Genomic DNA, 14545 nt, shown 5'->3' with positions numbered 1-14545 from the left:
TTAGTAGCTTTTATTTTATATTCTTGTAATCATTATTTGTATGTTGTTGGTCTTAATTAGTTTTATACTATATTATGTAATTAGGCAACTTTAAATGAAAGAATTAACGATGATAAATAAATAATGGTGTTGAATTACATGCAAAATCTCGTGAGACATCGCCTTAACTAGAGGGTGAAAAAATTAGCCTTTGCGTATCATTGTTGCAGAGAAAAGAGAATTGCAACCGAGTGATGAGCACAGCCGTCTGAAAAGATGTTGGTTTCTGTACGTTGATACCGCCCAAAGATAATTATGAGGTTTCCAACGTTAATTTGAAATCACAGGGTTCTTGCACAAGCCGTTCTGTTGCCCTTTTTCCACTGTCCCGTATCTGTGATCGTCAGGGTCACCGGGAAGTGGGGCAACAGGGATACATTGCCCCAGGGTCTCGATGTCTAGGGGGCCTAATAAAGTAATTTACTCCATTTTAAGAGTGGAATTATTCAGACGTAGCACATGTATGATTAAAAAAGTTAGCTTTTTTAAACGATTGCAGGAAAATGACTGTAAGAAAGGTTCTGAAATGCATTTTAAGCTAAAGGGCGTGGGGTGCTTCTGTTTTTTCTGGGCTCAAGCAGTAGTAATTTTATCAATTCAGAAATTTATTCTTCTGCGATCATTAGTTACGTATGATTTTTGTGTGTTTTTCTGGGTAATTAGAGTGTTAATAACAGTCTATTAGTAGTGAAGGTACATTGGAAAATTAAATCTGTTATGTTATGTATGCTTTAACGTCTGTTAGGCAATGTAAACAAGGTGAGTGTACATAGACACTGCCTCTCCCACGAAGGTAGATAAGGGGATGCAGGCGAGAAAAGAACTTAAGTGAAAAAAGTAAATCATAAGTGTGTATCAGTCAATCCATTGCAACCAAATTGGCAAAGGACATAACTTTTTATGAGAGCGTCAATTTATACACAAGAACTGATTGTAATAAGCATATTTCTTGTCGAATTATGGCAGAAAATATGATTGGTTGAAAAGCCTGTCATTCAAGAGATGACAAATCAGGTAGTGTATTGTGAGCTGGACCAATCAAAATCTTCACAGATTTCCGGTAGCCATCATGTGCTAGCGCACAAAGCAGTTCTGGTGCATACAGGTATCAGTCTTCAATTTTCGCCAACGATCAGGTCAATAAATCACACTTTTTCCAGCAACTGATAATCAAATAACATTTTTACAATTGAATTAACATTTACCAAATGCATATCAAATATTATTTACCCATACCTCAATTTCAATATTTCAACCCATAATCTTTCGAAGTTAATTAGATTTAATTATTTGCTTACTCTGCATCTTAAATAAAGTAACCACCAACACGTACTATTTTTAAGGGGCTAAATATGATATTAGTTTTGTTTGGTATACTCGATATTACTTTGTTAATTTCTTTTACCCTAATACATCAAGTTATTCTGCAGCGCAATTCATTAATTCTGAAATTAACAGCATACAAGTTAGTATGTAAGAGATAAGATTTGTTTTAATATCAACTACCTATGGGTATTGGTCTGAAGCTTGACACCAATTAAAAACGTTGACACAAAAGCAAAGCTTGCTAATTCAGCCTTATTTCTTATCGTTGATAAAGCTGAATATCAGTTTTTTGTTTAAAGACTGCCAGAAGAGTGCAATCAAATCATTCTAGTCATCTGAAGAACAAAATCAGACCACAGATGACCTTGTGTAAGTCAAATTTGCTAAGCTAAAAGCTGCTCAAGACGAAGTTATCTAAATCGATACCCTGTTTGCCGAAGTTGTTAAGTTGAAGTCATGTGAAACGAGTTTACGGAAGTAGATGTTGCATAAATCGAACTTTTGTAATTTGAATGTAGAAAAGTCGAAAATGCAAGAGTTGAATTCCTGTGAGTCGAAACGATGTAAGTGGAATTTGCACAAGCTGAATTCGTGTAAGTCGAAGCGGTGTTAGTGCAAGCTCTTAAGGTGAAGTTGTTCAAATCGAAGTTGCGTAAGTTGAATTCGCGTAAAATTTTCGAGAATCTTAAAAATGCCGATTTATGTTAATCTTTGAGGTCATTCCATCTGCATAACTTCTTATTCCTTGATCAAAAATGAAGAAAATCCATATCAAAGTTCGTTAAAATCTAATCTCGGCCATTTTCCTAGGAACCATTCCAAACAATGTCTCTGTCATGGAAAACGAGTCTATTATACAGTAACTTCTTTGAACAAGAAACAGGCCTCATTCTTTCAAAAGGGGCTCATTTTATAAAAGACAATTTTAAGCCTGGATTTCAATTGTTTTTTATTTTAAAGCATAAACATACTTGAAAATAAATTGATGCTGTGGGATGGTTGTAGGTTGTGCATTCTGCTGATATGGAAAATTATACTGTATATTATGTATTATACTCTACTACCAGTAATATTGAATACACATTCATTGGCGGTACTGTCATGGCTTGATTTGACTTGACAGCACCTACTGATAAGAAACTTGATGATGAACAGTCTCTGTTAATGATAAACTTCCTGAGGCCTCAGTTTAAAAAGCGATTTTTTATATGCGGGTACTTTCTGTAGTCAGCTGGAGGGTGTTACTTTAGGCCAAGAGCCCATTATACCAGAAACTAGAAATCTCGTACTAAGTAGAGATTTTCTTATGGTATTGTAGACAGAAAACCACTACATATATTAGACCTCAGCCTTGTTAAGGGACAAATGAATATATCTAGAGATTTCTCTTGAGATCTCTAGTTTTCACGAAGCTATTCCTATTGCCCGCGTAAGCGAAAGCTTTTCTGTTGTTAGAGCGCTAACAAGGAAACGTGCGGAGGTAAAATCAAGTATCAACAGTCCTCAATGGCAGCTAAGACTCTAATTTGGGAACAGAACTATGATACTTTTGAAAGTTTTCAAACTACTTATTGCTGTGATTCCTGCTTCACAATCCCTTATACATAATTCCATGATAGCCGGCTGTAACGATTTTATTTCAAGCACAACACGCAAGACAGCTTTAAAATGCGGTTTCGACTCCGTTTTGCTTGATTTTGCCGTTCGTCTTAATAAGTTCTTTCAGCTCAATGCTACTGCCTTCTGTCTCATGGTGTCCATGGGGAATATTAAGGCACGTGGTCACTTGCTGCTGATCCAGAGACTTATGAAAGTTGGCATTTGTTTTATGCTTGGGACTTCTCACTCTGAGGAAGATGGCGTAACACAAACAGTTCTCCTTGAAGCCTCTCTTGAAGTCGCTGCTCAAAAGGTAGAGGATTATCGGATTCATGGCACTGTTTGCAACTAATATGATTAAAGACGCGTGGTATAGCCCCCCAATTGGTGGCCAGGAGCGCGTTGGTGGGTAGAAGACCGTCAACGTAAGGAGTAAGTGTATAGGCAGCAAGCAAAGAGTAAATGTAATGAAGATCACAAACATCATCCACACAACACGTGATCTGCGTTGCACCTTTGCCAAGCTGCGGGAATCTCGCACAGTCAGACGAGTGAAGCGCATATTCTCTCGTATTTTCTTGACAATGCGCACAAAGGAAAGAAAAACTAGTATGACAGGAATTATATACAAAAATGTTAGTATAACTGCACGGTAAATTTTTCCATAAACCTGTTTTGGCCAACTTGCAACGCAGACAAGGCGGCCTCCCTTGCTAGGCCTGATCTTCATAAATTGAACAAGTGGTAGTGCAACGACAAGGTAGGAGAACAGCCATATGAGTGCAATGACAATTATTGTAACTTTGAGTGTCATTTTTTGTGCGAAGGGATGCACGATCGCTCGAAACCTATCCATTGTAATGACACACAGAGTTACGATGGATACTGAAACGAGCACGTCAGTCAGCGGGAACAAATAGCTGCATATAAACGGTCCGAATGGCCAAGACATGAACAAGCCTGCTACAGTAATCGGTAGGCAAACAAGAAGTGTAATGAGATCAGCTGTCGCTAAGTTTCCAATCAATAAGTTTCTTACCGATCGCATACGCTTTGATGTCACTGTCAAAAGAACCAACGTATTTCCAGTGACACCGACAATGAATACAATTGCATACAAAGTCACTTGTGTAGCAAGAAGATGTACATCTTCCTTCTGTCCGGTAAAGCCTGGCTTCTTACTATTGTTTTTGGAAGAGTTTGGCTCCAGCGTTCCATTGCACGTGCTGTTTGAAGTGCTTTTGTCATCAATGCTGATGTTATTGCTAGATAGATATCTGTCAAATGCTGATGTATGGATGCCACTTCTATTGTAAAACAGGCTGCTTGGGCCTGCAGTTTTGTTGCCATCATCTCTCGACGTAGTTACCCTATGCAAGACTATTGCCAAACAGATAAGCACCTTGCATTGACGAATCAGGCCCATTTTTGCCAATGTATTTTCGAAAGACTTAGTTTCTGAAGTTCTATTCTGATACTACCCCGAATGACGACCTCTTCATCTGTTCCTTTAGTTCATATTGTTTTTTCAAACCTTTTAGGCACCTGAAAAAAATGAAATCTTTAACACTTAAACACAAGGATCGATTTTAATCTGAGAATTATGTTGTTATAACATTATTGCTCATAACCGGTTCGAAGCAATAAAATTCTTAAGCTTGGAAGCTAACCAGCGAACATTTTTTCTTTATGGAATACGTCGTGCCATTTGAGTACCAAAGTAATTAATATAAATCTCGTGCAATATACGTGCTCTTTGAAAATAGCAAAGCAAAGTATTTCATACTAAAGCTCTTTTCATCTGACACTACTCCGAGTTGAAACGTCGGATTGTGACCAAAATTCAATGCGTTTAATTTGTTTCCCGCTCTCACATATAACTGACCGATAATCTCACATATAGTTGGCGGGTCCAACAGATGAAACGAGCTTCTTTAGTTAAGGAGCCAACCAAACACTGTTCATTGTACGACGATTAACTTTGAGGATTAACAAGACTCCAGAAAAATTATGTTAGTCATGCCATCATGCAATCAAATGGCTCTAGAAAACTGCAACCTACAAGCTCAGCTCTAGAAAACTGCAACCTACTAATCACCCACTTTACTTCGACTCCAATAACAGATGACGATTTCTGATTACATGTGACAGTGATGAGATCGTCAATGTAAAATCGCTCTATTTTCAAAAGACAATGTTGCTCCGTTAATCAGTTCATACGATAACTCGTGTATCTCCCAAAGAAAACATATATTGACTGAACCGATTATGAAAACACTATACAAACACATTCGTCTTTGCATGAACCGTAGACAAAAATTGATTTTATCATTACTGTCCTTACATTATACAATGCCCAGTTAAGACATCGATACATAAGACCTGTCGAAGATCATCCACAAAAACAATATCCGCCTTCCATTAGCTTTTTATGCTTTTCTATTTGCTCTTTGCATCATCTTTGCAAACAAATGAGATAAATTCTCCATTGCAATAGCTAGTGTGATCTTCAGCTGAGCTGCTTCATGAAAAACACTATACACCTTTATCAACAAAGCGTTTGTACGAGGCTCACTTTGTTATACAGACCAGGTGCCTTCTGTGTCTTACGTAATCCACTTGAATGTAATGTTAGCTCCCATGGTTATTACATGGATCAACTGCCATTGGATAGTGCTGCAATATCCATTCAGACAATCAAGCTAAAGCCAAACCTATAAGATAATAGAGGTGAAACAAAGCCAATCAGACAATAGAGGTGAAACAAAGCCAATCAGACAATAGAGGTGAAACAAAGCCAATCAGACAGTAAAGGTGAAACAAAGCCAATCATACAATAGAGGTGAAACAAAGCCAATCAGACAATAGAGGTGAAACAAAGCCAATCAGACTGTAAAGGTGAAGCAAAGCCAATCAGACAATAGAGGTGAAACAAAGCCAATCAGACAATAGAGGTGAAACAAAGCCAATCAGACTGTAAAGGTGAAGCAAAGCCAATCATACAATAGAGGTGAAACAAAGCCAAACAGACATTCGAGCTAAGCAAAGCCAATCAGACTGTAAAGGTGAAGCAAAGCCAATCAGACAATAGAGGTGAAACAAAGCCAAACAGACAATAGAGGTGAAACAAAACCAATCAGACTGTAAAGGTGAAGCAAAGCCAATCATACAATAGAGGTGAAGCAAGGCCAATCTGACAATCGAGCTAAGCAAAGCCAATCAGATAATCGAGCTGATACATAGAGAATGAGACAACCGAACCGAAGGAAAGCCAATCAGATAATCGAGCCGATACAAAGCCAATCAGACAATTGAGCTGAAAGAAAGCCAATCTGAAAATCCATCCGATACAAGGTCAATCTGACAATCGAGCTGAAGCAAAAGCCAATCAGACGATCGAGCTGAATCAAAGCCAATTGAACCATCGATCATGCACTTAAAAAGAAAGGCACTCAGTTAGGCCCTCATCCGTATGTGCTGATTTAGACCCATATTTGGTTTAAGGACTAGAATTTGTTACAATATTGCTCTTATTTTATGTGACTGAATATACGTGCTAAAATATTCAGAATGGCAAATTAACGGAACCAAGATACGTGACTGACGCCTTCTTTTTTCTAGAAGACCTATTCTGTGACCCTTAGAACATGGATCAACTGTTGATTAATGTTCTCTTACGAAGCTCCGTATTCTGTGGACAAAAATTAGTTTACATACAGCTTAATCTATATTTTTAGTTATTCATAGTGGCTTCTCGTCATTTCGCTGTGTTCTTATGTAGGATTTCATGTCATATCTTTCATCGTAAGATTCGCAGAATCCGAAGACCTTTTCCAGCGTGTCTTCCTTCTAGCAAATTTGAAACTTTAGATCAGGTTCTAACTGCAATTCAAAAGCCATGTTTGACATATTCAAAAGCCAAATTTTTCATGTTGTTTTTTGCGCCTTCAATGATTTAAATGTACCGAAAATGCCGTGCTTCCTGCCGTAAAATTCCAGTAAAGCTAGTAACTTACTGTTTGAACAGTGCTTTAATTACTGAAATGCTGCAGACATGATTTCAGATCGGTTATGATTTCATGTCAGCAAAGGATAATGTTCTGAAGCTATTAACAGCCATAGCTTATAATATTTTATGATTGGTGTTCTCTTTTTTGTTGCGGCAAACTCCAGAACGAGTTTTCTTTCATCTTCCGAAAAAGAATTGGCGATACCAAATAAATTGACCATAACAACAAACTGTAATTGCTGGCACTTTTCAATCCGTAATGACAGAATAATGCTACCGTTGATTCAATTCTTCATTTGACTTTGCCACACATTTATTTGACCAAGTATTGAATTTGTCAACTAAGCCGAAATGAAAGTTTGCAGCAAGGCTTTTTATTTTTTCGAATGTGCTTGAAAGCTGTAAGCCGTCATGGGTCATTCAAAAATTAGGTGCTCCCTGAAGTGGCAACCTCCAAAACCTGCTAGAATGAACAAGGGGTTCATATCATACATGTTATTTGCAAGAGAAATTTTATAAGAACACAAGCCTGAATATTGGTTACAATTTAAAAACATGCCAAAGCTTAAGTACTGGAAACCTGATTTTGAACGAGATGTTGAACTTCTAAAAAAAATGAGTTTCAGAAACGACGAGTTTTTCGCCATTCAGGAATGCGTTATCAATGAATTTTCGAATTTGCCGGCAAATAAAGAATTGCTCACTCACTTTGTCGACAAATGAGGCCTGAACACTCCCCTTGAGCGCGTTGGCAAGCAATTTTACTACTTACAACCTAATATTCTAAGAAAAGAACAGCTTCAAAGTTTTGAAAAATTAAGAACAGCCAGCTTGATTTTTGATTTGAAGGCTGATTGAAAATTTACTAGAAAATTAAATCAAGTACGGAAAATGAAATAAAGAAAAACTGATTCTTTTATTGATTGCTATTACAATAGTGCTTTCAATCGAAATCAACTGGCAAAGTTGTGTTGAGAAAAATGAAAAATAGTTGAGAGTTTTGACACTACTTCATGTAAGATGTTAACTGGAGGTTGTTTGATAAAAATTGTATATAAAAAACTGTTCACTGTTTGATACACAAAACAGTGATATTTCAGCAGCAATGCCTAATCAACATTGTTTTTCTGGTAAAACTAAAAATATGAGAATCAGAAATATTCAATGAGAGGATGGAGTAATTTCGGACTAGCAACAAAAAGGTACATTAGGAATTTTTTCATTGATACAAAGACTTATATTACTTGTGGAGGGGCTCGAGTCACATCCCCCCCCCCCCCCAAGAACATCGGAATTACTGTAAGGCTATTTGCAAGTGCAAGGGATGTTTGACTGCAATTACAAAAAAGTAACGTTAATCCCCCAGTTGCCGCCGGAATAAGCCCCCACCCTCAAACAAGTCCCCTCAAATAAGCCCCAACTTCAAATAACCCCCAACCACGAATTAGCCCCAAACATTTTGATATGATGACAAAAACACTTGGTTGCTAATTACCTTATGCAAATAATGCAAAGAAAGGAAATGCTGATGTTTGGAAAACTTTTGGGAAACAAAGGTCGCTTCACAAATACCTGGCAAGGTTACCTAGTCAACAGATTTGGTAGTGAAATACCCATGAATGCTTGTATTGCATTTATTCTCGGGATACCATCTTGCTGCCAGTAGTAACATCAGGTCTTAGGGGATCTCTAATTTTTTGTTGATTTGTAATGCTGAAAATGATTTAGCACTTGATTCCTGTAACCCAGAAGATATCCAGGAGAGAGAGGGAGAGTCTTTTGACAAAACAAATTGTTCATGAAGATGATTTTCCACGAGTAAATTCCTTTTATTGTTACACAAAACCAGATCCCTAAGGAACGAACTTTTGTCTAATTCAAACCTTTTTTGAAAAGTGCAGTTCTGCATACTTAGTGCAATGTTGGATGACTAGATGGAGCGCGAACTGAAACATGTGGACTCAGAAGTGTGCAAATTGTTACGCTAAACATTTGCAAGAACATTGAGTGGAGTATAAATTGGTGAACAATCGCAACGGTATGTTTATCTTTTTTAATTTCGCACTTTTAGACAAACTGTCAACTGATGAATTAACATAAAACGGTATAATGGACATTTGCATGCGCCTGTTCTCTCCTGTTTCGTTCATGAAACCTTTTAGATAGTGAATTTAGCTAGTAAGATAGAAAGGCTTAACGGGTCCAAAAAGATCCTTGCTGAAGACTGACTGCACAAAAACAGATAATTTTACGCTTGGTGTTAATCGAATACTTGGTGTTGTTTTATCGCTTTTTCCAATTTCAAACTAAAAACTTACTTCTATCAAATAGATGAAGGAAAAATAAAATGATTTAAATTGTGTGTGAGTAAAAGAAATGTACTAGCTTTGTACATTGAACGACAATCTCAGTTACAGGGTAAGTAATCATATGTTTGTTAAGAAGAATTGCCTGTGTGCATTAGTATATACATATACAGTATTTCTAGTAATAGCGATTCTAGGTTGTCTAGGTATTTCCACTCAGTTTTTTATGTATTTGAGTGTAAGTCCCTGTCATTTCTATGCAGCAAATAACAAATAAATATAGATACAGTGCTGGTCACCTCTACCTCTTTGCTGTTGGTCGATATCTTGGTCATCGTTACAAGCTGCTATCTGCCTTCCAGCTCGTTCTCTCTGCTCATCAACGAGCAATGCCCTTTTGAATGCTTTACATCCTAGGTCTCTGAAATGTTTGCTTACGAGCAGGTGGCTTTACATTGAAATGTAGCGCTCTCTTCTATATGTTCTTTGAACTATTACCGCGAACCTTCTCAAGAATCAAGATTTTAAAGCAAGTCACCGCGTCAAAAGCAATTTTCAGGCTTCCATTTATGCCCTTGACTAATTTCGCGACATGCCCAATAAGATCATCAACTGAGCGATGTCATTCTACTCAATAATTTCTGAATACACGTTCTATGCAAATTAACTTCAACATTTGAAGCTAAGGAGTGGAGGTAAAGTTAAAAACGCTCTAATTTAAATTACGCGCTCTTATTCAGACATCGACGCAGTTAAAGACCAAATGAGCCACATTGGTACGGAAGCCTTGGCATGAATTACCCATAAAGTCTGCAATATGATTCACGAAATTGGTTTTTTATCTATTAGCGCACATCAACTAACTGCGCTATTACAAGACTACATTTCCGTGCCTTTTGGGAGTCAATTGTCCAGTTTCAGCTGTTTTGCTCGTCTAGTATCCAAGACCCTCCACAAGTTCATAATTTGCACATTGTGTAAACAGGGCCCACGCGACAAACAATTTTTAGAAACTCCAGAATTTCTTTAGAAGTAAGATTTAGAAGTGAGAAATTGCGCTTTTCGCATTAAAGCAATTGGCTTATAAGTGGTACAGGTCTAAGGCATAGGGGATTGGTTACAATGCCACATCAGCATAAGGTCAGAGAATGGGAATGAGGCAGAAGGGGAACTCCTGCCTATCAGGTGAAGCCTGAAAAAACTAATGCATGCGGAAACTTATACGAGGCTTAGAATGTATCTGTTGAGGAAATTTTAAAAAAGAATGAAAGTAGACAACTTTAATTACGACGAAATGCCCCATGATAGTGAACAAATTCAATTATGTATCATAATTCGTTTCTTTCTGATTAACGAACGATAATTTGTCATGGCTAAGTTCGTCTAATGAAATCGAAGTTAAAGCGGAATTAAGGAATTCTATTGTTGACTCAGGCTTCAAAACAACAAAGGAACCGACGAGAGTTACCCTTCTGCCTATTTCCTATTCTGTGATAGGGTCCAAGACCGCTTAAGGTCCTTGATTGCATCATTTTACCCCAGTCGCATAACCTCAGAGACTCTTCGAAACTGGCCATCAAATGTTGTCTTCTCTTTAATAGCCACAGATTGACTTGAGTTCGAGTAAGATTAAAAAAGGTGCAATACGTTATTTCTTTCCCCTTGGTGTCCCCGTTATTTCGTTCCCGTGCATGGCTGGGATTCTTCTAGTTGTCTTCGCTTTCAGTGCATGTTTTTTTTGCTTTGTGGAGAATTAAAATTCACGAGGGTTCAAAAATTCGAGAAGGGTTTTATGACTGTCTAGCTTTCTCAACTTGACTTAAAAATCAGGTTAATTGCACTGTTCTGGCTGCACGCAACGTCTAGTTCTCAAGTACGTAACCCCTATAAAGATTTGATTTTTCACTACCTTTTCAGAATATTTTGCTCATTTATAACGCAACGTTTGTATCCCCTCGCCAAGGAGCAGCATCAATCTGGTGAAACGTTTTCTGCTATTGACTTCATTAAAGACAGGCTTCTGCAAGCAGTATATTCTGCTTGCGAACGTGTCCTTTAAGGCACCTGAACGAGTTCACTCCTGAACGAGTTCACTTAAATTACATTGACAATATCATCAGGTACCGTCTCTGCTCGAAAAGTTAATATTAACGATTTTGTGAAAGATTTGGTTCCATGTAAAAAAACAACGGATCCTAAAGGCCATTCTTCAAAGCCAGTTGGACATTTGTCTTGCACCAAAATCAAGCTTTTTGGAATGCTTTCTTAAACCTACAGCCGCTCAGTTGATCGAAGATATACCCTGTTGTTAATTTTCATTGCTGAACACATGTTTGCAAATTATATTGTAAAAAAATTGTTCTGTTCTTCTTAAATTCTATTCTTGGTTGAGTGCTGTTAAAAAAGTTCATTAACACCATGCCACCGTTTTGTTCACTTTGCGCACTTTTCAACAATTGACACATCCATTTTCTTGCATCTAACAAATCATTAAATTGCCATTGCCACATTTGCTAGGTCTGTTTTTCGGTGAAAAATATTCACAGTTCTTTAAATTGACAACAGTGTAAATTGATTGCTTTTCAGAAACAAGAGATCTGTTCATCAACACGATTTCGCAAGTTAAAAATGCTACATTGATTAGAATTGCTCGTGTCACCTGTAGACCAGGCGGAGAAGGGGGGCTGATTCAGAACAGTCTATCGTCCTCCGAAGGCGAAATTCATGGCATAGATTGGATTGGTCAATCTTGGGGCGCTGATTCCGAAAATCGGTGTTATACAGGCAAATTCAGAAGGCTTTCAGCCTCATTTCGATGCTGAATGTCTCGTTTTCGACCAAGTAGATACTTCTGCATTTAGATAGTGTTTTAACATACTAATTGCTATTTGAACAAAACAAACGTTTTTCTAGGGATGTTGAAAAATCGTTTCTAGGGATGCAAAGACATTTTTTTATAGCTTTTTCAACAGTAATTTTATTCTCCTAACCTCAATTTTACTCCATAAAGCGACTTCTAGAAAGAAATTTTTAACTTTTTCTACACATCGATGATCGCGTTTTCAGTAAAGATGGAAATTAGCTCGGAATTTGAAAAAAGAAAGCTAGAGAAGGACGAAGTACAATTCCCAGCACTCAGGGAAGTACAACCAACCAGCGACAAGGAAACCTGGCTCAGCAAAATGTATATATTTATAAATGGTTTCTAAAAAGAAGTTACTAAAAGTAAATCATAAGAAGTAACAGAGACGGCTGAGAAAACACTAAATAATGCTGCCGCTGCGAGAAATGATACCGAGATCAATGCTGCAATTGCAAATACCGATTTACTTGCAAAATAATTTAAGAAACACGAGACATGCCATCCAGCATATACTAGATCTATATGGAAAGCTGGGCCAAGTAAAGAGATGCAGTCATTGGAAATATCAGTATCGTATCAACCATACTAGCAGAATTATTTTCATTGTCTGTGATACGTATGAAAATATTAAGTAAAGTAACGACAGTTCTTTAATCTACGTTTATACAGCTAAGAGTTAATCAAGCCCGACTACTCACTAATTGAAATTGCTTCGATTTATAATGAAATAGTCAAAGTATGCAATATATATGTCAGTGAACAACGGAATTGATAAAATCATTCTGCAACAAAATTTTGATTTGAAGCAAAAAATATCCTGCATGTTGAGTGACTATTTCGCATACCCTACAGTCACAATATCGCCTTATCCAGCATTTTACTCTCCTTTTAAATATTATGAGTGTTTCAGCGTTTTTCAGGTCTTTTGGTAACTATGCTTCCTAACACCTATACCTAACAGTGTCTGTTGTATATAATATAGTTTTGACTGGTGATTACTTAAATTTATTCATTTGTTTAATATCAGCATCAAGAGAGGAGAGAGACAGAAAAGAGGAGTGAGTGAGCGCTGTATAACAATATGAAATCGCCCAGATATGAAGGTTCCATGCGATTTTCCAAGATTTTTGAATAATGGTGAAAACAAAGAAATGCTTTTAATTTCATAAAAACAGATATTAAAGACAAGCATCGAAACGCCTTAGTGGGATTAACAATCTTCTTTCGGGAAAGAGCCATTGCACAAAGGTGGCTGACAATGAAGTCAATGTACTATATGCTTTGGCGAGTTACTACAAGAAAGCAGGCACCAAATTGATCGCACTTGTTAATGCTGCTGTATATTTTTAAAGGTTCTTGGGTATGCTTAGTTGCAGTTCTCTTGAGAAATTGACTGTTTTGTTTTTTCATTCTGTATGGCCGGTTCTTTGAAAAAAAGTCGCAAAGCATGCCGGTTGCATAATAGCCTTTAAGAGTATTATACACTTCGAGTTGGCAATTAGATCCTTATGGTAGGATGAATACTCTTAGGTCCTTAATAGAAGGAAAAACGCTTATTAATTTTTCGATCTTTTCCGACCCCCCTCTCCAGAGCTTATTTGGACTCCCCGTTTATTAATTTTTATATGCAGTCATTAATATCCCTAATTTCATTTGTCCTTTGTTCTTGCAGCTGTGAAACTTCTGTAAAGTTTCTCTTAAATGAAGAGGTTGCATTGTGCAAAAGTTTTAACATAAAAAAGAAAACACTTCATTGCATTTTTAGTGAATGAGCGAACTTTTTTTATTTAGATAAACAGGTCAAAGTTACAGCAAGCAGTTGTTGACAATATGATCATACTAAAGGGCATGGGCTTTGACAATTAAAAATTTACTTACTGGAAATTTACTTTGACTCCAAAAAAGAATCATCACGTAATTTTTCAGATTTCTCACATTTTCGAACCCCCACTTACTAAGATCCCCCCACCTTATTAATTTTTTGTAAAACTGCTTAGTAATCCATTATCAAGGTGGTAATAAAAATATCATTTATGTAAATGTAAAGATAAGAGGGCTAAATATTGACCCTTGCTGTACTCCTTTTTCAAGCATACCTCAGGTGCTGTAGTCTCCATTAGAGTTGTTGTTTTTCTGTCGATGAGGTAGTCTGGTATAAGCAAAAGGAATGCCCGCTGTTTAATCCTTCGGCTAGAACCTCCAGAAAATGCCGGATGGAATAAAGATTACAGTATTCAAAAGAGCTAAACTAACTATCTTGATGATGGTGCAGCGATTCTGGTTGACAATGATAACAATAGAAGCGGCTCAGATTTAGACTTAATCGAAGATGACGACGTAGATGAGATGAGATGAGTTGAATTGAGATGAAAACTCTGTTAACAACTTTTGAAAACATTTAGC

At 37.1% G+C, this 14545-nt stretch overlaps 1 protein-coding gene across 12 annotated transcripts in view; it reads right to left on the bottom strand.

The window, feature by feature from the left end:
* Positions 1-1190: 1190 nt before the first annotated feature.
* The window catches only part of LOC135694408 (prolactin-releasing peptide receptor), a 38688-nt gene continuing 25333 nt past the window's right edge, over positions 1191-14545 (bottom strand). For 7 of the 12 annotated variants that reach the window (XM_065213142.2, XM_065213150.2, XM_065213141.2 and 4 more), the window contains one exon: positions 1191-4509. In XM_065213142.2, coding sequence (XP_065069214.1) covers positions 3029-4390 — 1362 coding nt within the window. In that variant the 5' untranslated portion in view covers positions 4391-4509 and the 3' untranslated portion in view covers positions 1191-3028. The other 5 variants (XM_065213148.2, XM_065213146.2, XM_065213147.2 and 2 more) reach the window with 5 other exon arrangements.

Source organism: Rhopilema esculentum, chromosome 8, assembly GCF_057945365.1.
Source record: "Rhopilema esculentum isolate cy_ngs chromosome 8, ASM5794536v1, whole genome shotgun sequence".
In the NCBI taxonomy this organism is placed as follows: Eukaryota; Metazoa; Cnidaria; class Scyphozoa; order Rhizostomeae; family Rhizostomatidae; genus Rhopilema; species Rhopilema esculentum.
This window is presented reverse-complemented; position numbering and strand designations above follow the sequence as displayed.